The sequence below is a fragment of the Chenopodium quinoa genome, unplaced genomic scaffold, assembly GCF_001683475.1.
Source record: "Chenopodium quinoa cultivar QQ74 unplaced genomic scaffold, ASM168347v1, whole genome shotgun sequence".
In the NCBI taxonomy this organism is placed as follows: Eukaryota; Viridiplantae; Streptophyta; class Magnoliopsida; order Caryophyllales; family Amaranthaceae; genus Chenopodium; species Chenopodium quinoa.
The window spans coordinates 5,718,742-5,745,225 of NW_018745650.1; the positions used below are offsets into that span (position 1 = coordinate 5,718,742).

A 26,484-nucleotide genomic window follows, 5' to 3' on the forward strand; every position below is an offset into this window, starting at 1 on the left:
ATATGTGTTTTCCATGATTGACCAGAGGTCAGGATATCATCAGTTGTGAATTGCAGATGAAGATATTCTTAAGACAGCATTTAGGACAAGGTATGAGCATTACGAGTTCACGGTGACGCCATTTGGGTTGACGAATGCTCCAGCAATCTTTATGGACTTAATGAATTGAGTGTTTCATCCATTTATGGACAAGTTTGTTGTCGTATTCATAGATGATGCATGTATTGGTGTATTCGAAGAATAAGGAGGAGCATGTGGAACATTTGAGGGAAATCTTACAAACCTTAAGGGAAAATAAGCTATATGCGAAGTTTTCCAAGTGTGAGTTTTGGTTAGAGAAGGTAGCATTTCTAGGTCACTTTGCATCCAAGGATGGGGTAGAAGTAGATCCAGCAAAGATTGAAGCAATAAAAGGATGGCCTACGCCAAAGATAGTGTCTGATGTCAGGAGTTTCTTAGGTTTAGGAGGATATTATAGGCGTTGTGTGAAGGACTTTTCTAAAATTGCTAAGCCTATGACTTCTGTGATGAAGAAAGACCGTAAGTTTGAGTGTGATGAGAAGTGTGAAGAAGCATTCTTACTATTGAAGGAAAAACTAACTACTGCACCAGTGTTGACATTACCAGACGATAGTGGACACTATAATGTGTATAGTGACGCACCCAAAAATGATTTGGGATGCGTGCTTATGCAAAATGGTAAGGTAATTGCAAATGCATCGAGACAATTGAAACCTCACGAGGCAAATTACCCTACACATAACTTGGAGTTAGCTGCAATTATTTTTGCATTGAAGATTTAGAGGCATTACTTGTATGGAGTGAAGTGTAGGATTTACACGGATCATAAGAGTTTAAAGTACATCTTCACTCAAAGAGACTTGAACTCACGCCATAGAAGGTGGTTGGAGTTTATCACGGAATACCATGAGGACAAGCAAATGTAGTTGTCGATGCTCTAAGTTGAAAATCAAGCCATGGAGTGAATACTTTGGTAGTGGCTGACGAATAAGCAAAGAGATGAATAAAATGAACTTGGAAGTGGTAGGGAGAGGGGCGGTGGAAGGTATGCTTGCAATTCTGAGTATCCAACCAATGATATTGGATGAGATAAGTGAGAATCAAGCAGGAGATGTTAAGTTGGACATGATTCATGAGAAAATTAAGCAGGGACATGCTACAGATTTTAAGATTCATGAAGATGGAATCTTGAGGTACAAAGGTAGATGGCGTGTACTCAAAAGTGTGAGGAAGTAAAGAGGAAGTTGATGGAAGAAGGGCACAATACACCCTATTCAGTACACCTTGGTGGAGACAATAACTGTATAAGTACACCTTGGTGGAGACAATAACTGTATAAGGACTTGAAAAAGGTGTACTAAAAAAGATCGAACACAAGAGACCAAAAGGAACCGTGCAACCATTAGATGTTTTGGGATGGAAATGGGATAGTATTTCAATGGATTTTGTTACTTGCCTCCCAAAGTCGAAGAGTGGAAATGATACCGTTTGAGTTGTGGTGGATAGACTTACGAAATTTGCAGTGTTTATACCAATGAATGAGACTTGGAAGATGGAGAAACTTGCAAAAGCTTACATCAAAAACGTTGTGAGGTTACATGGAGTTCTAAGGGATATTGTGTCGGACAGAGACTTTAGGTTTCTTTCAAAGTTCTGGAAAAATGTTCAGGGAAACTTTGGTATGACACTAAAGATGAATACAACATTTCACCCTGCCACATATGGGCAAACGGAGAGAAAAATTAAAACCTTGGAGGATATGTTAAGAGCCTTTGTTATAGATTTCCAAGGTGGATATGAAGATAGCTTGGACTTAATTGAGTTTTCTTACAACAATAGCTACCACGCAAGTATTGGGACGGCACCATTTGAGGCATTGTATGGAAGGAAGTGTCGTAGCCCTGTGTGTTGGAACGACATAAGTGAAACAATGATTTTAAGGCCTTAAATGATCGAAGATACAGTCAAGCAAGTGAAGGAGATTCAAGGTAAGATTAAGGCAGCACAAGACCGTCAAAAAGCTACGCAGATTTGAAGCGTAGAGAAGATAAGTTTGAAGTTGGTGACCAGGTGTTGTTAAAAGTGTCGCCAATGAAACGTGTTATGAGATTTGGGAAGAAAGGGAAACTCAGCCCAAAGTATTTTGGTCCATATGAGATACTACAAAGAATAGGCAAAGTAGCCTATAGATTAGCCTTACCTATGGAGTTGAGTAAGGTGCACGATGTTTTTCATGTGTCCCAACTGAGAAGGTATATACCTGATAAATCACACGTGTTACAACCCGAAACAATTGAGTTAGATCAAATCTTAACTTATGAGGAAAGACCTGTTAAGTTCCTTGACAGCAAAGTGCATAGTACATGCAACAAGGAAGTTAAGATTGTTAAGGTGCTATGGTCTAACCAAGAATATGAGGAATCAACTTGGGAAGCCGAGGATGAGATGAGAAAGAAGTACCCTGAGTTGTTTAAGGTATGTTGAGTTACGGGGAAGTAACTCGTTTCCTTTAAGGGGGGTAGAGTGCGGTAGAATTTCACGTTTTTTCCTTGAATTTCCATTAAATTTAGTGCTTTTTGCACATTTTTAACGGTAATTTTGAGTATTTTTGGTTTCAAAAAGACATTTAAGGTAAATTTATGTCAAAAGAGTACAACAATATTACACAAAATGAGAAAAAAGGTTTTCAAAAGTTGGTATTCTTTCACTCATGTAGTGTGGATTTTGTTTTTCGTTACCCAAGTTTCGGGGACTAAACTTCTTTTAAGGGATAGACTGTAATACCCCGTATTTTCATACAATTTATAAATTAAAGTAATACTTTATAACGTATTTTAATAATTTGAAATGATTTATTTATGGTACTTTAATATTTAAAGGTTGTATTTAAATTAAAAACCCCTTTATTAATTATTGAAATGGTTTTGGAAATACTTTATTTTTATATTTAGAAACTTTGGGGCATATTTAATTTACAAAAGAATTTTAAAGTCAAAGGAAATTCAAATAAAGTCAAATGACAACTTTGAGTGGAAGTGGGAATTATTAAGGGTAAAAAGGGGAATTTAAGGTAGAAGGGTTTAAAAGGGAGTATAAAAACCCACCTAAGAGCAAATGTAGACTTTGCCCAAGGTGGAGAATACCCAAAGGTAAACTCTCTCTCCTCTTATTTTCTCTCTCCCTCAATTTTCCCCACTCTCCCTCTCCCTCTCCCTCACGGCACCCACACACAACCACACCAAGGTGGTCGGTCGCCACCACCATTCCACCGGTCGGCCACCGCCACCAGCAGCACACCGGAGGAAGGCGGCAGCAACCCCTCTCTTATGTGTGCGGTGTGTGTGTTTTTCTTAAAAAATGTTCTTGCTGTAAAAATTTAATCAAGCCTTAATTAATTATTGTTTTAGGATATTTTGTGATGAGATTATGATGATTTTGATAGTGTTTAATATATATAATTTTTAGATTTTTTTTTCCTCAGAAAAATAAATTCAGATTTGATTTTATATGAAAAAGCCCCAAATTAATTAAACCCTAGGTTTCTAAATTGATGTTTATTGAAGTAAATTAATTGTGATTGGTTTGTATTATTGAATTGATGTTTTTAAGTCAAATTAAGGCAAGTTCTAAGGTTATAATATTGCTGGAATTTTTATATAGAGCCTAAATTAAGGTTTTCTTGAAAGGATTTTAATTACCCATTAATTGGAAATAAAATTAAATGGTTCTATATAAATTTCAGCCTGTTTTGAGAGGTTTAAAGGTGTTTTAAAGTGTGTTTATATTGCTGAAAATTTAATAAGAATATGTATTAATGCTTCTTGATGTTTGTGGATTGTAGGAGACTTCCAAATGAGTGATTTCGTGTAGTCGTGGCGATTTTGAGATCATATTCGAGGTACGTATACGTACTCGATATTTATTAAGCGTGTAGAAGCATGCTAGGACTTATTTTAATTGATTTCAAATTAGTATCATGCTAGGAATTGGTTGAAATTGGTGAATTGAATTGGACTGCTGAATTGAAATGGTTTTTGGTGAATTATTTATGAAGCATGATTGGTTGAAATAACTTATTTGTTGGACTTGGTGATCATGGAATATTGTTATTGAACCACACTTTTATTTTTGGCATGATTGAAGGCATGTTTAATTAAACTAAATGTTTAATTTGTTTGGAATATAAAAAGGGAATTTTATTATAGTTCATATAACTTTTATTGATGCTATAAGCATGAGAATTGAGCTATTAAGTGTCTTAATACACAGGAATAAAATATATTGCGGTGCCTAAGTGCACTTAAGGTGTTATAAAAACAGAGGGATAGAATTTGTGGTGCATTATGCGCTTAAGGTGTTTTAACACCGAAGTAGTTTAAAAAGGGTTCAACATTAAATTATTTGTGATCACTAATTATTCAAGAATTGAATTGGAATGTTTGATTACTTGAATGAATGGTATTGATTGGTTGTGTTGTGGATTGAGAGTCATCACCAAGTCTAAAATGTAACTAACGTAAAGTGAAAGAGATTACGCACCAAAACTCTTGGAACATATATACCTCGAGTATGGACATATGGGGGGGGTATGGGGATTTATATTTAACCATAATTTCTATTGGGGGTACAGGATGCTGTATTTTCCTTTTTATTTTATTATGCACAGGACGTCCGTTACTCACAAGTGACATTTATGCCTACTCGGTTAGCTCCCAGAGTAGTTTTCCTCAATTTATTTGGGGCAGGTATTTGGTTGGACACCCGTTCGATGCGTAAACAATTAAATGAACAATTAAATTGTCTATTGTATGAGTTGTATGTTGTATGCTTGAAAACAGGTTTAAGAACTCAAGAAGGTATGTTGTGTGATGTTAGGTTGTAAGCATGTTAGTGTGTTTTGTTTACGCTTATGTACTCAGCATTGCTGATTGTGTGTTTATATGTTTGTTTGGCCTTGTATTTATCTTAGCCCTACGACGACCTATTTCTAACGATGAGTAGTGGGGACAAAGTAAAGAGAAGCTTTTCAGGTGATGCAGCATATTCATGTTAGGCATCAGTGAAGAGCGAATCTTGTTTAGTTTCTTTGAGGATATGATGTGTTTATTTGCTCTGAATATTATTTATTTGCTTATGGGACTAACACAATGATTTTAATTATTTGACTTGGAATTTGAAAGGGCCTACAATGGTTTTAAGTTGTAGGTTGACTTTGTTTGACTTTGGTTAGAATTTACTTTCGTTTGGTTTGACTTTGAAGTTAGTTTTATGTTTTAAAAAGGATTTTTGAAACGAGTCTTCCGCTGTGTTTCTTTGGTAATTGCGTTATCTACGGTGGTGGTAATGTCTTACAATTTCCTATTTCGTATTACAAAAAGGGTAAAACATGTATTTTAAAGGAAATGAATTTCTAGGGTGTTACATTCGTGTTCTTAATTCTTCCATACACATTTACCTAAAATATTATTTGAACTCTTTTTTTAATTATAGAAAATGAGCCACTGCTTTAGGTACAAGATACTATCATTACTTCCTGGACATCTTTTAAATGGAGTATTATTTAATTTTGTCCAAAAAGTAATAATAAAATTGATTCATATAATTGATATTTAAGAACTTACTTTAAAATATCACTTTAATTTTTTTTTTTTCAAATACCTCTAATATTTTATTTCTTAGACTAATGGAGTATTAGATATGACTATATAGAAAATATATGTTGTGTTTGACAACTATATCATATGTTTAATTCTAAGAAAATGTGAAATATTAATCAATTTTTTGTTATTACGTAATTAAATATATTAATATCTTAGTAAGTAGAAAAAAAAATTATCATCTTTTGCTAAAACATTTGATTGAGATAATAAATTTATTACATTCACATTATAAATAAGGTGCATAGTAAAAGACACATCGTACTTAGTGACAATAAATAAGGTGCATCTTCTTGTGTATCTTTTTTTTTTGGATAAATAGTTATTATCTACAAATAAACTTTTAAGACAATAAAAAAACAATGATCTAACTACAATTATTGGATAGCCTCAAACACATTTTTATATAATAACAAAGAGCGACGATGTCATGTAGAGCATCAATTCATAAACAGAAAATGTAATATTAAAAATATAGGATAGTGTTGCCTAATTGTGGATTACTATTGGTTTTAATGATCCAAGTAGTATTTATTTCCATTGAAATTATTTTATTGGATATAAAGGTGATATATTATTTGTAATTTATATATTTATATGCATGTTGTGCTATTAGTTTTATTGTAGATTTTATTCTGTTGTTTGATTAATATTTTCTAGTTTATTAAAAAGTATTTATAAATAAGTCTTTAGTATAGTTACTAGATTGCATAGTTTTATTAGGATATAATATGCATCATAATTTATACTACTTTAAAACAATTTCAACAATAATTTTTTTTTTCTCAATTATAGTTTTAATTATTTTTGTCTTATTATTATTTTTTTTATATGCATTGCATTTGTTTATTCCACATTAATTGCCTCATTTTGGTCAAGAGCACTAATCTAGTCTAGTTTTTAATAAAAAAAAATCAGTAACTTTAAAGAAGAACTATACTCGTAAATATCGTAATAGAGTATGGTTAAGTGGTACCCCGTACCTTTTTTTAGGCTTGTACAAAACCATCCGAGAATCCGAAAATCCGATCCGAATTTTTGGATATCTGATCCGAGTTTTCATTATCCGAAAAAACAGATATCGGATGTGGATTTGGATATTGATTTTCAAAATTTCGAATATCCGATATTGATCCGAAATATAAAGGTTGAAATAGTGAAATATATATAAAATTTTTAAATTGTTCATATAAAATTGACCTTGTCTTATTAACTTATTATAATATTCTTAATATATTTGATGATAATTTTTATTGCAAAAAGACTACTATTTTGTTAAAATATGTTGTACAACTTGATGTAAATCTAAATACACCCTCCCGAATATGGGTTGATGGATTTAAAATTACTTATAGTTAGAATACTCAAATATCATGGAACAAGATAAAAGGGCCAAAACTCAAGGACACACTCAAAGTTTTGGGGTTTTAGGCCAGAGATAAGACTCACTCAATCTCTCCTAAGCTTATCACTCAAGACTTACTCAAAGCAATAAGGGAACACTTGAACTTGAGACAAACTCTAAGTTAAAATGCTAAAACACAAGGTTTTTTATCCAAACTCAAAACTGGTTTTTATTTCTGTTTTGCTCTCCCTTTTATAGAGGAAAGGAGCAGCAAAAACACACCAAAAGTCAAGGAAAACCGTCCAAGCATGAACAGCCAAAAGCCAGCAGTTTTCCTCCTTGATTTAAGCTAAACAATAAAAGCATAATAAAGCCTAATGATAACTTCCTATTACAACCGGCCAAAGAGCTAAACTCTTGGCATTATTTCAGCAACATTAACTAAAATATAAGATAATAATAGCTAGTAAATGGCTTAGGATCCACACGCCCAAAATAGCATGAAATGCGTCCAAAATGTGATGCTAGCCAACCGTGTACCAATCTTCAATCTTCCCATGAAATGCAGCATAGAATTTCACCCTTCTTTGTGAATGGGAAAAACCCAAGAGTCTCTAAGACTAAAGCAACAGGTTCATTAGATGTCCACTTTGGATCATTCCCCCCTTCTTCAAAAGAGTTTGCCCTCAAACTTGAATCATCAAAGTATGGTGATAAATCCCCTACATTGAAAGTCGCACTAACACCCATCAATTTGTCTGGTAGCTCAATTTTGTAAGCACTATCGTTCACCCTCTCAAGAACCTTAAAAGGACCATCAGAACGAGGCATAAGCTTGTTTTTGCGAAGCTTAGGGAACCTCTCCTTCCTCAAATGCACCCAAACCAAGTCCCCGGGATGAAAAATAGGCTGTTTGCGTTTCTTATTGGCTCGCTCTTGGTATTTTTTATTCATCTCCTCAATTCTTTTCTTCACTTGCTCACAGGTTTTTTGAAAGGTTTCCACCCTCTTTTTAGCATCTTTCTCTACCATGTCACTCTTAACCATAGGAACAAGATCAATCGGCACAAATGGGTTCACTCCATAAACTACTTCAAATGGAGAACGAGAAGTAGTTAGGGAATGAGCTCTATTGTAAGCAAACTCCGCATGGGCTAATTTCATGTCCCAATCTTTTTGCGTTTTGCTCACAAGACCTCGTAACAAAGTACCCAAAGTTCTATTAGTGACCTCGGTTTGCCCATCGGTTTGGGGATGATGAGAGGTACTAAATAGTAACTTGGTACCCACAAGTTTCCATAGGGTTCTCCAAAAGTGACTAAGGAATTTGGAGTCCCTATCAGATACTATACTTCGAGGAATGCCATGGAGTTTGACAATTTCCTTGAAGTACAGCTCGGCCACTTTCACGGCATCATCAGTTTTATTACAAGCTACAAAGTGTGCCATTTTAGAGAATCTATCTACAACAACCATGATGCTATCTCTTCCCCTTTGAGTGCGAGGCAATCCAACAATGAAATCCATGCTAACACTTTCCCATGGAGCATCCGGAACTGGCAACGGAGTATAAAGACCCTTTGTGAAGTGTCCCTTAGCCTTTTGACAAGTAGCACATCTCTCCACAACATGAGTAACATCCTTGATCATTCTAGGCCAATAGAAGTGTTCACCTAGAATATCAAGAGTCTTTTGTATCCCAAAATGACCGGCTAAACCTCCACCATGCACTTCTCTCACTAATAACTCCCTAACCCCACTCTTCGGAACACATAGCTTGTTACCTTTAAAGAGGTAGCCATCTTGTCTCACAAACTCTTTGGTAGGATTCTCTATCTCGCTAGCAAAGTCGGGATCATTTATGTAACATTCCTTGAGTTGTTCAAAACCCAAGATCTTAGCATCCACCATGGAAAGTAAGTAGCTCCGACGAGACAATGCATCGGCCACAACATTACTCTTTCCATCCTTGTACTTGGAGCTAAAGGTAAATGATTGGAGAAACTCCACCCATTTAGCATGTCTCTTGTTGAGTTTTTGTTGCCCATGAATGAATTTCAGAGCCTCATGATCGGAATGAAGAACAAATGGTTTTGGTCTAAGGTAGTGAGACCAATGATCAAGTGCTCTAACTATGGCATAGAACTCACGGTCATAAGTGGAATAGTTCAACTTAGCCCCATTCAACTTCTCACTAAAGTAACTCACGGGCTTCTTCTCTTGAATCAAAACAGCACCTATTCCAATCCCACTTGCATCACACTCTACCTCAAACACTTTGTTGAAATCTGGTAGCACAAGTATAGGAGCGTTGCAAAGCATATGTTTAACCTTCTCAAAGGCCCGTTGAGCATTTTCTTCCCATACGAACTCACCCTTTTTGGTCAACTCGGTGATTGGAGCCATGATGGTAGAGAAGTTTTTGATGAACCGCCTATAGAAGGAGGCAAGTCCATGAAAACTTCTAACTTCGTGCACATTGGTTGGAGCCAACCAAGACTGGACTGCTTTTACCTTCTCCGGATCTACATGAACCCCCTCTCCTGTTACAATGTATCCTAAGAATACAACACTAGGAGTCATGAATACACATTTTTCAAGCTTACCATACAACTTCACCTCCCTCAATTTTTCAAACAATCTCCTCAAATGAATTACATGATCATCATTGTTTTTACTATACACAAGAATGTCATCTAAGTAAACAACAACAAAATCATTAAGAAAAGGACGGAGAACTTCATTCATCAATCTCATGAAGGAGCTTGGGGCGTTGCAAAGCCCAAATGGCATCACTAACCACTCATACAACCCTTGTTTTGTTTTGAAAGCCGTCTTCCACTCATCCCCCTCTCGAATTCTCATTTGATGGTACCCACTCCTTAAATCTATTTTGGAAAAGACTAAGGCACCACTCAACTCATCTAACATATCTTGCAATCGAGGCATAGGAAAACGGTATTTGACCGTTATATTGTTAATGGAACGACTATCAACACACATTCTCCAAGTACCATCTTTTTTTGGTACTAAGAGGGCTGGAACCGCGCAAGGACTAAGGCTTTCTCTCACATAACCTCTCTCAAGTAATTCGTTCACTTGCTTTTCAAGTTCCTTACTCTCTTCCGGATTACACCTATAGGCAGCCTTGTTGGGCAAAGGTGCTCCTGGAATTAAGTCAATGGCGTGCTCAATGCCTCTAATTGGAGGTAGGCCTTTGGGCAAGTCATTGGGGAACACATCTTGGTACTCTTCTAATAACTCATTTAGCATGGATGAGTTAATACAAGTAGTACCATTATCATCTTTGGTCCTTACCACCAAAGCATACCCTCCCCCCATTTCTTTCATTATTCGTTCATATTCATTACAAGTTACAAGATAATTGCTTTTCTCTTTTTCTTTCTTAGCAACTTTAGGAGGTAAAGGCACTAACTTAACTTTTCTACCATTTTTGGTAGTTACAATATACACATTAGTTTTCCCTTTATGCTCCGAATCATGATCAAACTGCCACGGTCTTCCAAGCAACAAATGACACGCATCCATAGGAAGAATATCACACCAACGCTCATCTTCGAACCCTCCAATGGAATAAGACACCAATGCTTGCTTCTTGACTCTAATGCTTGTGCCATCATTCAACCAATTGAGCTTGTAAGGTTCACCATGGTCTCTAGTGGGTAGCTTCAATTTACTCACAGCCTCGGATGAAACAACATCTGTTTGGGCACCACTATCAACAATCACATTGCAAGTCTTCTCTCCTATCTTGCATCTAGTGTGGAACAAGTTGTTTCGTTGTTTAAGATCAATTTCGGGTTCATTATACAAGATTCTACGAACCACCATCATGTTGAACTCATCTTCGGGTTGAATCTCTTCCTCATACTCTTCATCAAACTCGCAACCCTCCTCATGAGCCACAAAGTTATAGACCTTTTCTTCCTCATCCATGAGAGCACATTGAGAGGCTGTTAACACACTCTTACTAGGACATTCCGATGCAATATGTCCTCTCCCATGACACTTGAAGCATTTTCTCCTAGTTGAAAGCTCACTAGGCGAAACTACTTGTTTTTCTTTCCCTTTTGATGAGCTAGGTGAAAAGGTTTTACTTTGAAAAGTACTCCCTTTAGAGTTGAAAGGAGTAAATTTCGAAGTATTCTTGAAAGAAGAAGTTTTGGGCTTCTCTTTCTCCCTTTCTTCTTTAAGTTGAGACTCATACTTCAAAGCTAGTTTGCATACATCACTAAAAGTGGCATAATGAGTAACTTCCACTTTCCTATTAATTTCTTTGGTCAACCCCTTGACAAATCTAGCAATTTTGTAAGCCTCCTTTTCTTGCAAGTCGCAAGTCAAGCCTAACCTTTCAAATTCTTTTATGTAATCCTCCACACTCATGTTTTCTTGTGATAGGTGGGTTAATTTTAAGTATTGATCTTGCTCATACTCTTTACTTACCCATTTTTCCCTCATTTTCTTTTTTAATTTTTCCCATGAGTCTATCTTATCTTTCCCTTCTCTTCTTCTATTTGACTTGAGGTTTTCATACCACAATGCAGCTAGTTTAGTGAGTTTAAGGACAGCCAACTTGAACCGTTTCCTATCATCATACCCCTTGTAATAAAAAACGGTTTCAATTTGCCTAACCCAATCTAAGAAAGCCTCACAATCATGCCCTCCATCAAATTCATGCATATCAATTTTTAGACCCCTATCTTCATCAAATTGTCTAAAATTGTTACCACTATTTTCATCCTCCTCCTCTAATTCATTTATTTTCCTAGTGGCTTTAAGGAGCATATCAGATATGGCATCCATCCTAGTATCTTGTTGTGCCCTAGAGACTTCACTCTCTTCTGTTTTTTTCTCCAAATTCTCCAATTTTTCAGTGATTACTTGCAACATTCTAGCAAGCTCCTCACTAGACATGATTTCCACTATTTTTGCTTGGATATTACAAGTACAATGAGTGAAAACTGCCGAAATTAGAGACAAAATGAAAAACGAAAATTGCCTCTAGATTCTCAAAGGCTTACAAATTCAGAAAATTCAGATCAAAACAACCAATTTGCAAAACAGAAATTCCTCAAAAGCTTTTCGGATGAGGGAGAAATCTTCAATTGAATTCTGCCTTCCCGGTTTTGCCTCTTTTCTGCGTTGCTGCGAAAAACCTGCCCAGTTTATTAGCAGAAAAATTCCAAAATATCTGTAAATTTTTGTGAGTAATCTACGCAAAAAACTATCCAGATTCAAAAAAGAAATAACTCGATTTGGACAGAAAACGAAGGAGATATGTCCTTCTCAAACCGCAACTCCAAACTGATTGAATTCTGCCGTTTTGCTCCAAACGCCTTCAAACTCGATTTTCTTCAAGAAACCCTTAACTAGGCTCTGATACCAGATGATGTAAATCTAAATACACCCTCCCGAATATGGGTTGATGGATTTAAAATTACTTATAGTTAGAATACTCAAATATCATGGAACAAGATAAAAGGGCCAAAACTCAAGGACACACTCAAAGTTTTGGGGTTTTAGGCCAGAGATAAGACTCACTCAATCTCTCCTAAGCTTATCACTCAAGACTTACTCAAAGCAATAAGGGAACACTTGAACTTGAGACAAACTCTAAGTTAAAATGCTAAAACACAAGGTTTTTTATCCAAACTCAAAACTGGTTTTTATTTCTGTTTTGCTCTCCCTTTTATAGAGGAAAGGAGCAGCAAAAACACACCAAAAGTCAAGGAAAACCGTCCAAGCATGAACAGCCAAAAGCCAGCAGTTTTCCTCCTTGATTTAAGCTAAACAATAAAAGCATAATAAAGCCTAATGATAACTTCCTATTACAACCGGCCAAAGAGCTAAACTCTTGGCATTATTTCAGCAACATTAACTAAAATATAAGATAATAATAGCTAGTAAATGGCTTAGGATCCACACGCCCAAAATAGCATGAAATGCGTCCAAAATGTGATGCTAGCCAACCGTGTACCAATCTTCAATCTTCCCATGAAATGCAGCATAGAATTTCACCCTTCTTTGTGAATGGGAAAAACCCAAGAGTCTCTAAGACTAAAGCAACAGGTTCATTAGATGTCCACTTTGGATCACAACTTTACGATAAAAAGCGGTAAAATTAGTGAAATTTAGAAAGTAATCATAATAAATTTTACTTAATATTGGATAATGAATATCCGAACCATCCGATCCGAAAATATTGGATTTCCAAAATTTTCAGATCGAATTTGAATATCAGTTTCTGATATACTAGATATCCGATCCGTGAACCGGCATGCCTTTTTCAACAAGTTTTCTACTGCTACACCATCGTTTGTTTTCTGAGTCCTAACCTCAAAACAAAAGCGCCGAGCGAAAAAGCGCCAATGGAGGAGAAAGTAAAGCGTCAATTCTTCCCATCCATGGATTCCCGAATGCAGCGCTACAAATCTGTTTGGAGAGTTTTAATGGTTGTCAACTTAGGTTTTGGAGGTCACTTTCTTTCTCTCTCTTCCCTTAATTTTTTTTTTTTTTTTTGTTTTTTTTTGCTATTAATCTCAACTTTTCTGCTCTAATTTGCTGATTTAGTTCTATAATTTTTCAATTTCATTGATTAATTTCTTGTTATTTCTTCTGATTATTGCAATTTTAATCACATTTTTCTTGCCCCAATTTGGATAATTATATGTTTAGTGCCTGAGATACTTCGAACTGGGTAACGGAATCAGAAGTAGGATTCAGTTTCTAATTAATACCTAGTTTTATAGATTTTTCTGGTGTTTGGTGTGATTTTCTTGGGATTAGGGATACATGGGAACGAGATTTTTATTGTGGGTTTGTATTAGAAGGGTTTAATTTGCTACATTGATGAACTGAAGAACTGGAAAAGAGGGGAGAATAGGATAAGTAGGGTATGAGGTGAATTTGAAGTTAAATACGAAGTAGTCTAGAATGTTTACGAATCTGAGGAATGGGTTAATCTCATTTTGTTTTCAGGATTACTTTTGAATCAGATTGGGTCTGAATCTTTAACTAACATGAATGTTTAATAGCGAGAATTCTATTGTTCTTTGATTCAACGGCTGGGTAGTATATAACTAGAATTAATACGATTTGCATCGATGAGTGTATTGACTTCATAATTTCTTAGTGGAGGCGGGAGGATTGATTTTATCAATAGAAACTTCTATGTAAACGTTGGTGAAGTATGTTATTGCTGAGCTCTACTAGGAAAATTCTGTTTTATGTATGGAGAGATGGTAAGGATGAAATATTGAGGTAGTCGATGCTTACTTAGCATGCATTTGTGGAGAATTTGCAGGGCAATGTGAAAAATCTTAGCTGAGTCATTACTCAACATTAATTAGCATTTTTGTTACTAGTTCCATTGACGGGTGTAATAGATTGATGACCAAAGTTGTTGAAGTTCAAGAATCTTGCATTTTCAACTTTTAACAAAAGGTTGAGGGATAGGGAAAGATGACAATATGATTGCTCAACCTTTGTTACCTTTGTTGCTCGTTAGTTGCTTGCTAAAGTTAACTTAACTGCTTTTGATTTTCATACTGGTTAAGGGCTTGTGAGGGTAAAATTTGTTTGAAGTCTTTAAAGAGCTACTTAACATGGTTCAATTTTGTGTAGATTTGTATGGATCTCAACCTTATTTTTACTACTCTTATATTAGGTGTTTCCTTTTTTTTTTTCCATCTCTCCTTCAGTTTTATAGAACAATCATTGTTAACTTGTAATCAACACAGCAGGGTGTAGCTCATGCTCTTTCCTTTTTTATTATTTTTTTTTATATTTATATATTTTTTCAGATTTTGATCTTGTGAAACTCTGCAGAAGGGTTTGTTTGGTTGATGTATGCATGTCATGAACTTATTCTAAATGCTTTTAATATTGTGTTGTGACAGCTTTATCTAGTTCTAACTGTCCAGTGATGAACTTTTTCACCAGAAAACCTTTTGTGCCCAACTATATAGTAGTTTGATGATTCTCTATGACTTGATTTTGATTTAATATATGACTTGTAACAGTTGTAAGTGTCATCAAATGAATTCTGCTTCACGTAGCTTATAGGAGCTGTTGTGTCACCAATTGTTTCAACAGCATCTGCTAAGTATAGATGTTGAGAAGAGTGTCTTACTTGTCCAGTCAAGATGTTTCTTCTTTGATCCAATGCCTTTGCCCATTTCAAAGATCAAATCCAGTAGTTCAAATTGATATGATTTGGTCATTCTTTTGTCTGTGGACCAAAGTACTCGTACCTGGCTTATGGATACTGAGATAAATGGCATTCAAAACAAGCAGTTTAGACTGCCACTATTGCTTAGTCCTTGTACAAAAAACAGTTTGCACTGAAATAAGTTTAACATCAAAGATCAGACAATTCCTATCTGATTCCAATTCCTGAAAATATTATTTTTACCTATTTCTAGCCCTCATTGCCCTTGCTCCCCTTCTTTTTTTGGTGCATGTTATGTTGGGTGCAATTAGGAAAGAATTGGTTTGTGAAGTGAATTCATCAAGTTATGCTTTGAACTATGGGTTTGATCAATTGTAATTTATAAGACAAACCCAACAATGCAGCTTATAATTTTGGAATGTCAAAAAATGTGAATTCATCAGTTATGCTTTGAACTATGAGTTTGATCAGTTGTCACTTATAAGACAAACCCAACAATGCAGCTTATAATTTTGGAATGTCAAAAAATGTGAATTCATCAGTTATGCTTTGAACTGTGAGTTTGATCAGTTGTCACTTATAAGACGAACCCAACAATGCAGCTTATATTTTTGGAATGTCAAAAAAGAAAGATGGGAGTTCGAAAAATGAAAAGCATAAAGATGCTCCGCCCCCTGCTACTAGTGCAAATGCACCAATAGTCAATTCTGTGGAGAAGCCAGAATATGCACCAGCAACCCCAACTGCAGAGCTTGCACTTCCTGCTCAAACAAGTGAACCGGCAGTTAATTTTTATGGGCAGCCAATCGCACCAGCAACCCCAGCAGAGGATGTACTTTCTTCTGATGCAAGTGTGGAGCCAGAATATCCACCTGTTACCCCGATTGCAGAGCTTGTGAAGGTGCATGAGCCAATTACTGAGGATCAGCAACGAGAGCTCTTCAAGTGGATACTGGATGAGAAAAGAAAGGTCAAACCCAGGAATAGAGATGAAAAGAAGCAAATAGATGAAGAAAAGGCCATTCTCAAGCAGTTTATACGAGCGAAATCAAACCCTTCCCTTTAGCCTCCTCCATAAGAGACGTCACATTCATCCTTTGAACCTGATTTTTTGGATCCTGCAACTTGTCTAACTTCAAGAGATAGTATCTCAGAGATGTGAGCCAGTTTTTTTGGGTGCTCCATTTAGTGTTTCGAGGGCTGTCTTAGGGGTAAATATACATGCAATTATGCCTACGCTTTTGAAAAAGGAATTAACTGCGCTTTAGATTTAGCGTTTTCTTACACTGAAAATCTGGTCATTTGTAAGATGGAAAAATGCCTCAACTGATGAAGCTCATGGAAAGAACGTTCTCTATTATGAAAGTTGTGTACAGCTCGGCTATAGGGCTTGTGATGAGTTTGATGATTATGAAGTTTTCTTCATAAAATATGTTCTACCTTTTGCTCTGAAAGTAGTGCTCTCCATGTTTGGTGACATTCATCAGATTCTCTTATTATTTTGTGAAATGCACCATTGCAGGTATCCTTCAAATCCTGAAGTATAACTTCACTTTAAGAGAAAGTGAGTTTAACTACCTGGCCAACCTGTCAACATTTAGCCATGTGACCTGAGCTTGATTTTGGCAGAATTCCCTTTACCCGCGGTCCAGATTGGTTCCTTCATCGTACCCTAAAACCCTAATTTGACATAAAACAGATTAACTTGTTGACATTTGAAGGAATGAAAATTCACCAAATGTCTTAAAGGTTTCAATTGACACTTGCATGTAAGGGTGTTCGCGGTGCGGTTTGGATCCTAAATCACACCGTGGTGCGGTTTATAAATTTTTCAAACCGCGTCGCAAAATGTGGTTTAACCATAGTTTTTTAAAATTATAATTATTCTTTTTAAAATAAAACTTTTATTTTATTTTGTAATATTAATTTATAATTCAAATATTAAACTCTTTTTTTAACCTTTAATTAACTAATAGTCAAAGATTAGCTCATATATATATATTAGTTCTTTTATATTTTTTTTTAATAAAAATGCAATATAAAAATCGCAAATCGCATTAAAGTGCGGTTTGGTCTAAATATTATTTGAAACCACACCAAGTAGCAAACTGCGATTTGGTCATTTTCAAAAACCGCACCGCAATTTTTAAACCACACCAAATCGCAAAATTGCGGTTTGGTGCAGTTAGACTGCACTCTGTACAACCCTACTTGTATGTGTTGTTTGAGAAGGTTACGTTTCAAGAAGCTTGCAAGCAAAAACAAACTGGTTTCAGAAATCTACAAGAAAACTTTTAACATAATTGTAATTACATATGAGTGTCTTAATTACATATGAATGTCTTGTATCGTTACTTACATGCAGTATGCTGTATGCAGCCCATACAGCTATAGAAGGGTTGTACATCTATGGTAATTTGTCGCCGTGGATGATTCTGCAGTGATAAATCTGATGATAGTCCATGACAGGCGCCCTTGGCTCAACCTCATTTCATGTGTATTATATGGAGATGGTTCTTGACCTGGAAAATATAGCTCATGCCCGGTTTTATTGAGCAATGCCTTGTCAACAATATTAGACGGACAAAAATTTGGACTTGGGTAATTTTTAGTCTTCACATTGGCTCCTCTGTTATCCTAGTTGTAGAAAGACCCATAGGAAAACGCTTTGGAAATAATAATAATTGAAAGATTTTAAACCACAGCTAGTTTTTGGGTCCAGGCGATGCCTCAGATTATTACATGAAACTGATCATTAATATACGTTGTAATTTATGATTCAATTTTCTTGTAATTAAATTTGTTCTTCATATTATTATTTGCTACATATTAATATTTTGTATTCAAAAGATTATATAAAAAAATCACATATCTTAGTGGTAAGAAACTTAGTTGTAGAATTTGTTCTTCATATTATTATTTGCTACATACATCCACAAAACTTTCCCATTCCACATATATTGCCATACTACATAAAATCCACCTTACTAAACCAACTTCCTTATTCATATTTTTCCTCCTTGTATAATTCCACTATTCTTTTTAATACTCCCTAGTGAGTTCTTTATTTGTGAGAGTTATATTGTAATATTTCTCACCCTAATAAATTAGGGTCTTTGTACTCTCATTTTAATATAGTGAATTTAATTTTTCAAGTGCTCGTTGAGTGTTATTTTCTAAATAGCTTTTTCTTGTCGTTTATACTTTGTCAATTTCTCAATTAATTACGTTTTCGCTAGCACTCTTACCCTAACAAGTGGTATCAGAGCTAAAGGTTTATAATGTCGAGCGTTACAAAGTTCGACATTGAGAAATTTGATGGCAAGATAAGTTTTAGTATATGGAAAATCCAAATGCAAGTCGTTCTTATTTAGAACGGATTAAAAAAGGCTCTAGATAAGAAGCCATCAACCATGTCTGATGAGCAATGGCAAGAGTTGGATGAAAAAGCCATGTCGGCAATCCAACTATGCTTAACCAAGGAAGTGTTACGTGAGGTGGTACACAAGAAGACTACAACTGGCCTATGGACGAAGCTCAAGTCTCTCTATATGACTAAAAGCCTTGCCAACAAACTTCGTCTCAAAGAGAGGCTTTATACAATTCGTATGGCTGAGGGTACGTCCATCCAATCTCACCTTAATGAATTCAATTCTATTACCACGGATCTTGAGAATTTGGATGTTAAAATTGATGATGAGGATAAGGTTGTATTATTAATTGTCCCATTACCTCTCCTTACAAACACTTCAAGGAAATTATGTTATATGGATCCAATGAAACTATTTCTTTTGAGGATGTAAAATCACACTTACTCTCAAAAGAAAAATTTGACCTTGAAGTGAATGATGAAGATAAAGGTGAAGGGCTTAATGTAAGAGGGAGATGTCATGAAAGAAGTAACACACACAAAAAGAAATTTCGATCTAAATCTAGGGGACGTAAACCTAATGTCACCTGTTGCTACTGTAAGAAACCGGGGCACGATGTTTTTGAATGCTTTAAATTGAAAAATAAAAAGGAAAAAGAAGAAAAATCTAAACAGCCTCAAAAACCCGCTCAAGCTAATTTCATTGAAACTGGCTCGGAAGGAGACTCAGTGTTACTTGTAACTTTTGAAAAGAAGGGTTTTAAAGAATGGATTCTTGATTCTAGGTCACCTATCATATGTGTCCTCATAGGGACTGGTTCACCACATATGAATCGTTAATTGTGGTACTGTCTTAATGGGAAACGTTGTTTCCTGTACGGCTATTGGCATAGGTTCAATCAAAATCAAGAGTCATGACGACATTGTCAGGACATTAACCAAGGTTCGTCATATTCCTGACTTAAAACGCAATCTGATCTCACTGGGTACTCTTGAGTCACTTGGATATAAATTCTCAGCTGAAGGTGGAGTTTTAAAGGTCACCAAAGGTTCCCTCGTTGTCATGAAAGCCACGAGAAGTGGCAGTTTGTATGTCTTACAGGGACATACAATGACAGGTTCTGATATGTTCATTTTATATAGTGATTTACCCCCGTCCATTGGTCATTTTTAGGAGTATTATTGGCTTTTTGGAGCCACTTTTATTACTAATATGCGTTTTCTAGTGTTTTCGTATTTTTGGTACTATTTTATAGGAAATTGCAAATTAGGAGCATTTTCCCGGACTTATGATACGCCACTACGACCATTGGAGAATTATGACCATATTTCATAACCCTGGACCGGTTGGTGTCGTCAAATCGGTGATTAAGGGCTCGACAAAGATGAGATCGAGGCAATGGACCAAGTATTCAAGACCCAAGAGGAAATTCGGAATTGGGCCGAGAGAAATAGCCCAAAAGTGAAAAGGTCCAGCTTGTCCGAGAGCTCGCCCAACCGGGCAAGCCCTCGCCCTGAGGCGCGCCCGGTCGGGCGAGGCATATAGAAGGAAAAGAGGCTTCGCCCTTACACGCGCCCGACCGGGCGCTAGTGAAGATTAAAGGCTAAAAAAGGCGGGCCCGGCCGGGCGAAGCTTCGCCCGACTGGGCGCGTGTTTCTAAGAAGAAGTTTTGACGATTTAATTTGTTTTATTTTTAATAGGATTTTGTGCTTAAGTAAAAATACGTTTTTAAGCTAGATACGATTACTACTTCTTTAGTTAGTTAATTTCCAGAATTCTGATTTTAAGCTTTAGTTAATACTCTCATTTTCTCTCTACACCTTAGACTTATGCAATTCATTATTTTCCGTTTACTTTGGTAACGATTTCTTCCCTCTTTATTTTCAATAATTTAATTTCTTTGATTTAATATGCTTTGTTTAATTGCTTTGATTAGTTTAGATCTAATTATGTGTGAGTAGTTTCATACTAGGGTTTATGGGGATCCATAAATAATATGAAGGGGTAATTTATTATGGTTGATTGTTAATGTTTCAAATTAATTTCCTATTGATTGGTTTACTGCTACGCAATTAGATTAGCGCTGGTTTAATTGTATGAGTTATGCAATATTAATTCGAGATTTGAGAGATGAGAATTGATGTTTAGGCTTAGTTTCAATAGGCAGGTTAATTTATATTGGTAAGTCAAGATTCGAGAGATGCGATTTAATACCGGTAGATTAATTCTGTGATTGTAATACGTAGCGAAAGCCCTTTATGATCTGATTAATTTATGCATTGGTAATTGATTGTTATGTTTATACCCTTGAATATTGTTTATTGGTGAACCTATACCCTAGGCCTTTTATCATTGATTTTCTCCCTTACTCAACTTGCTTTAGTTTAATTATTAGTTTTACTCTCATAACAATAATTCGGTTACTTAATAGTTTAGATTATATTAATTATTTAGGAATAGAAAGACTTGTTTCCCTGCCCCTACTTCCCTATCTACTTTAGCTAGAGGACTTAGGTAATTCTTTTGATTAGGTGATACGACTTTAGCCTGTTAAAATTTTGGCGCCGTTGCCGGGAAACGGTTTTATTTTTATTTCTGATTATTATTGTAGTCTAGATTATTTTTCTTTAGTCTCAGAGAACGCAAGTTCTTTGGGACAGTTCTCATACTTGTTCGTTTATTTCTGTGTTTATGTAGATCAGGTTACATCCCATTCGATCCTGAAATCGAAAGTTCTTTTCATAAGCAGAAGAATCTTTTTAGACAGGTACGAACTACTTCCGAGGGTACTACAACTTCGGAACCCCATCAGATTCTAGCGATACAAAAGTTTCTTTAGAACTAGAATAAGAGATGACGGCTCAACCACCTCGTAAACTTTAAGATTATTCGCAGCCGTCCTTGGCAGACTTTCCACACCTTGCCCCTGCACCAAATCTCGAGGGAGTACAATTCGAGATTAAACCCAAGTTTATTACTATGATCGAAAGGAAACAATTTAGCGGATCTAAGGGTGAAGATCCAAATCTTCACATCTTGGATTTTTGCCAATATTGCAACACCATTAGACAAGCTGGGGTCACGCATGACCAAATCAGGGAGATTCTTTTTCTCTTTTCTTATGTGGTAAAGCTAAATTTATGGTACAATGGATTGAATAGAACTGCACTTGGTATTACTGACTGGGAAACTCTTGTTTTGAATTTATATAACAAATATTACCCTGCAGAGAGAACAACTTTGTTAAGGAGTAAGATCCTAAATTTTTCCCAAGAAGCAGATGAATCTTTATATGAAGCTTGGGAAAGATTCAAGGCTCTGCAGAGAGAATGCCCCCATCATGGGTTAACACAGTGGCAGATAATGCAAGCTTTCTACAACGGGCTTGGATATAATTCAAGAATAATTTTGGACTCTGCAGCTAACGGAAGATTTATGAATTTAGATGTGAATATAGCGAGTAATGTTGTTGAAGAGATGTCTATTCATAATTCTCAATATGGGAATCCAAGAGGATTTGCAAATAAGGGAAAGCACCAAGTTGATTAGTATATCCTTTTTGCAAGCACAATTGACTGCTATTAGCCAGAAACTAGACAATATTAGTAATTCTAATTCATCTTCCGTTGCTAATGTTTCTGTTGTTGGTACTAACTCTGCAATAAATTGTGAAAATTGTGGTCTTGTAGGTCATTGGGCTCAAGAATGCACCAGTTCGCTTGAGAAGATTAATGTTTTTCAAGCCTATAAACAAATTAGTCCATACTCTAATACCTACAATGCAGGTTTGAGAAATAACCAAAATATGTCGTACAATAGTATGAATGCGCCTAACCCCCCACCACAGGTACAACAACCGCAACAGAGGTACTATCAACCTCCACATCTGAGACCACAACAGACTGTTACTCCTCCTTCTGATTCTGGCTTATCAAAAATCAGAACGATGTTAGTTGATATGCAGAAACAAATGCAAAGTAGGGATGCGCAAATTGATTCGATTCTAGCTCATAATAAAATCATGGACAATTAACTTGCGCAACTTTCCTCTGCTCTACAAACTCGCCAGCAGGGAGCCCTACCATCGCAGCTAGTACAACCTACAGATCACGTGAATGCAATTACCCTGAGAAGTGGTTTAAAATACGATGGGCCTTCTATGCCCAAAGATGATGAACCTTTCATTACAAATATTGCTAATCCTGATTCTTTTATACCAAATATTGTTGTTACTAGCCCTGTAGGGCTCTAGAGTAAAACTTACATTTCTGATGATACATTGCAGGGTATAACTCCAAAGAAGGATAAAAATCAAGACAAGAATGGAGATGTACAGAAACCAGTTATCAAACTACCATTTCCAAATAGACATCTTAAGAGTAAGCTAGATAAGCAGTTTGGTAAATTTCTGGAGGTTGTCAAGAATTTGCAGGTAACGGTTCCTTTCACAGATTAATTACTCAAGTTCCTGCATATTCTAAATTTATGAAAGAAATCTTGACCAGGAAGAGATCTATTAGTGAGGTAGAGACAATTGCTTTTATTGAAGAATGTAGTGCTATATTACAGAATAAATCTTTACCTAAACTAAAAGATTCGGGTAGTTTTTCTATTCCTTGTCACATTGGTAATCTGATGATTAATAAAGCTTTATATGATTTGGGTGCTAGTGTAAGTGTCATGCCATTATTTATGAGCTCTAGATTAAATATGGGTAATTTAAAAGCTACCAATATTACTCTGCAAATGGCCGATCGTTCTGTTAAATACCCCTTAGGTGTTTTAGAGGATGTTCCTGTTAGAGTAGGTAAATTTTATATAACTGTTGGTTTTGTTGTTCTTGATATGGAGGAAGGTTCACAAATTCCGATTATTTTGGGTAGACCATTCCTTCATACTGCTGGGGCAATAATAGATGTGAAAAGTGGTAAACTTACATTATGTGTAGGGGATGAAAATATTACTTTTAATTTACATAATGCCCCTAAAAGCCCTATTTTAGAGGAAAAATGCTTTAGTATCGGTGTAGTTGATGTAAATAATTTCTCTAATAAGCCCCAAGCTCTCGTTAGAGATCCTTTGGAGCCGATATCTTGTGTTGCATCTTCCGCAGGAAAAACTACTACATGGAAAGATGAAGTGGATGCTATAGAAAGAGCTCTAAATTGTGTAGGGCTTGGGTTTGAAGATGAACAAGTGGAGAAAAATGAGCAAGTTGCGAAAATTGAGCTCGTAGCGAAAGTCCCACCCGATCGGGTGGCATTTGCTCAATCAAGCAAAATTACGAAGAAATCCAAGGCCAAAGAGAAATCTCGAGCAGCTAATAGCAAGAAACCACCTGTCTTATATCAAGAAGCGGCTACGATTGGTGCATGCAGTTGAATTACTTCACCTAATCGATTCCATCTCATCTTGATCGACATTTGGGGTAAGAAGGTCGAGCGGGACCTAGATAAATCAGCGCTTTGCGGGAGGCAACCCGTACTTTCTTGTTTTTTAGAATAGTTTTTCCCTTATTTTTGTCTTTTGAGAGGAAGAAAGGAGGGAATTTAATGTGTTTTAGAGTATTGTGTACATGTTGGAGAAAAAGAGTTAGCCAAATTTTGAAGAGAAAAAAGAAAAAATTCGGACTCACAATACTATGGCGCGCCCGACCGGGCGCGAGAGAATGAAGGATTTTGGCCAACAATTCACTCAACCGGGCGAACATCCGCCCAACCGGGCGTGAGAATAAAGTTCCATAAAGAGTCAAAATCGCTCGACCGGGCGCGAGAGGAAGCACACTTGAAACCTGAATGTTGCCCGACCGGGCGAGAATTTGCCCGATCGGGCGCGCCTCTACCTTCCTCCGTGTTTTTCTTCTTCTTTCTCCTTTCTTCTTCTTTCTTTCTTCTTTCTTTCTTCTTTCTTACTCTTTCCTCCATAGTTTCTTTCTCTAAAACTCAATTCTCTCTACCTTCTCTATAAGATCACTCCTCCATTTCTCACCCAAACTCAAATATTTTTACATATTCCTTCTCCTCTTTTCACCCTCTTTATTCCTATACTAATTTTGTGTATTTTTGAAAAAAATAATTTCAACATGTTTGGAAAGAGGGCTAGAACACAAGGAGGGCGTGGTTCGGGCTCAAGTGCACCAGTCGACCTAGAGCTACAACTACCTTAATGGCTGACGATCAAGATTGCTACTTCGCAACAGCGTGAACGGCTCATCAACCTCTACGAACGGGAGGTAAATCCTTCTCGGTGGTTACACCGAGACACCCTTCAATCTCTAGGTTTATATGAGCATGTTAGACGTTTCATGAATGATATTGGCATGCGAAAATTTGTTGATATGCACTATCCCACTTATGGAGAAATAACATGTGAATTTCTTTCCTCCTTGAATGTGGTTCAATCAAATAATGGTCCTATTTTTCATTTTAGGTTGAATAATAGAAATGTTAGTTTAACCTATGTTGAATTTGCTACTTTGTTTGAACTTGATCCCCATCCCCCCCTCCACCCAATGGCATGAAGATTATAAGGCCGATGATATATATCTTGCTTTGTCGGGCAAACCTTGCCCAAATTCACAACATGCTAGCGCCCTTCCTTTCCACCACCCGACCCTAAAATCTTCCTAAGATTTTCCGAGACTTGTTTTCTAGCTCGTCATGAACCCCACAACGCCCAAACCAACGAGCTAGCTATCCTAGGGCATTACGTTTATGGGTACGGAAAATTGAACATTGCTCGATATATCATTACCCATTTGAGTAGGCACGCCAATGCCTGTAGTAACAACGCCAAGACCCCTATCCATTGTGGTGGCCTAATCACTAGGATAGCGATTACGAAGGCGGGGTTTAGTTAGTCTAGATATGAGGGGTTGACCAACTGTGGGGGGGATACACTTATGAACTTGCCGTACTTCCAATTTTTGAATTAGGTTAAGCCCAACCGTAGCAATGTTCTAGAGTGGCTTGTCATGGTAGGGAAGGATTACACACCCGTTTTCCCTCTTCCTAACCCCGAGCTGATTGCCTTTCCCCTTGGGCAAGAGTCTTACACTTACGATATTTTACTTGTCATGCCCAGGGCCGGGCACAGCCTCAACCACATGCACCATCACCACCACAGCCACACCTTGAGGTACCACCACCATCCCATGTGCCTCAGCCACCCCTACACCAGCCTAGGCCAGACCCTGAGACCATTTGGGACCTTCAGAGCATAGGTCAGGCTATAGGTCGCGTAGAGCAGGCCCAGGGAGACCTTAGGAGGATGGTTGGCTCTCTTGATCAGAGGTTAGGGTACGTTGAGAGGAACCAGGGTAGGGCCCTTTTTCCCATGTATGATGATTATGCTCGTCGGGGTGCTATTCCCGACGATGTTGTTTACCCCGACTGGTACCAGCCACCACCCCAGGGATATGTGGATCCCACCTCCCATGGCATTTACACTGATTATTCCGCATTTGCTGGCTATGGCCGAGACTTTCCTTTTGGGGGGATGGGGGGAATGTTAACCCTAACTATTTTGGTGGTAGTACTTCTGGTGGTGCAGGTGGTAGTGATGGAGGTGGTGCGATGGATGAGGATGGTGATGATTAGCCATGCTGGGCTAAATCCTGAGTCAATGAGGACATTGTCTGATTTTGGCTTGGGGGAGATTTTTGGATTGAGGTATCTTTCTTTTCTCTCTCTTTTTTTTTATGTTTTTGTTTTTTATGTATATAGTTTAGTTTTATTGTTTTTTTAGGTTAGATTTTATTACTTTGAAAAAATAAAAATAAAATACAAAAATATGATCCAATGAATGATAAATCATGCTTCCCTGTGCCCCATACATGAAAATTGTTTTGATTCTTGGTATATGATGAAGAGTATTGTGGATAGGTTAGCCATGATTTGA

The 26,484-nt window shown here is 36.6% G+C and overlaps 3 protein-coding genes across 3 annotated transcripts; all 3 read left to right on the forward strand.

Annotated features, from left to right (window-relative positions):
* Nucleotides 1–212: 212 nt before the first annotated feature.
* On the forward strand, nt 213–803 carry LOC110717031 (uncharacterized mitochondrial protein AtMg00860-like). The gene has a single exon (XM_021895670.1). The coding sequence runs from the start codon at nt 213–215 to the stop codon at nt 801–803; it is 591 nt and encodes a 196-aa protein (XP_021751362.1).
* Nucleotides 804–2,112: 1,309 nt separating this feature from the next.
* LOC110717032 lies at nt 2,113–4,903 on the forward strand. The gene is made up of 3 exons (XM_021895671.1): nt 2,113–2,496; nt 4,688–4,766; nt 4,860–4,903. Exons 1-3 carry the CDS (start codon nt 2,113–2,115, stop codon nt 4,901–4,903), a joined length of 507 nt encoding a protein of 168 aa, XP_021751363.1.
* An 8,416-nt stretch (nt 4,904–13,319) lies between these two features.
* LOC110716925 lies at nt 13,320–16,377 on the forward strand. Its single transcript, XM_021895578.1, has 2 exons — nt 13,320–13,518; nt 15,817–16,377. Exons 1-2 carry the CDS (start codon nt 13,413–13,415, stop codon nt 16,278–16,280), a joined length of 570 nt encoding a protein of 189 aa, XP_021751270.1. The 5' UTR covers nt 13,320–13,412; the 3' UTR covers nt 16,281–16,377.
* Nucleotides 16,378–26,484: the final 10,107 nt, after the last annotated feature.

What these genes read in the sequence shown, in the direction of transcription:
- LOC110717031 (XM_021895670.1), top strand. Translation starts at nt 213, where the DNA reads ATGATGCATGTATTGGTGTATTCGAAGAATAAGGAGGAGCATGTGGAA.
- LOC110716925 (XM_021895578.1), top strand. Translation starts at nt 13,413, where the DNA reads ATGGAGGAGAAAGTAAAGCGTCAATTCTTCCCATCCATGGATTCCCGA. An exon ending in TGTCAACTTAGGTTTTGGAG is followed by an intron (nt 13,519 to 15,816) that starts GTCACTTTCTTT and finishes CCAACAATGCAG; the next exon opens with CTTATATTTTTGGAATGTCA.
- LOC110717032 (XM_021895671.1), top strand. Translation starts at nt 2,113, where the DNA reads ATGAAACGTGTTATGAGATTTGGGAAGAAAGGGAAACTCAGCCCAAAG. An exon ending in AGTACCCTGAGTTGTTTAAG is followed by an intron (nt 2,497 to 4,687) that starts GTATGTTGAGTT and finishes TATTATGCACAG; the next exon opens with GACGTCCGTTACTCACAAGT. An exon ending in CCTCAATTTATTTGGGGCAG is followed by an intron (nt 4,767 to 4,859) that starts GTATTTGGTTGG and finishes GCTTGAAAACAG; the next exon opens with GTTTAAGAACTCAAGAAGGT.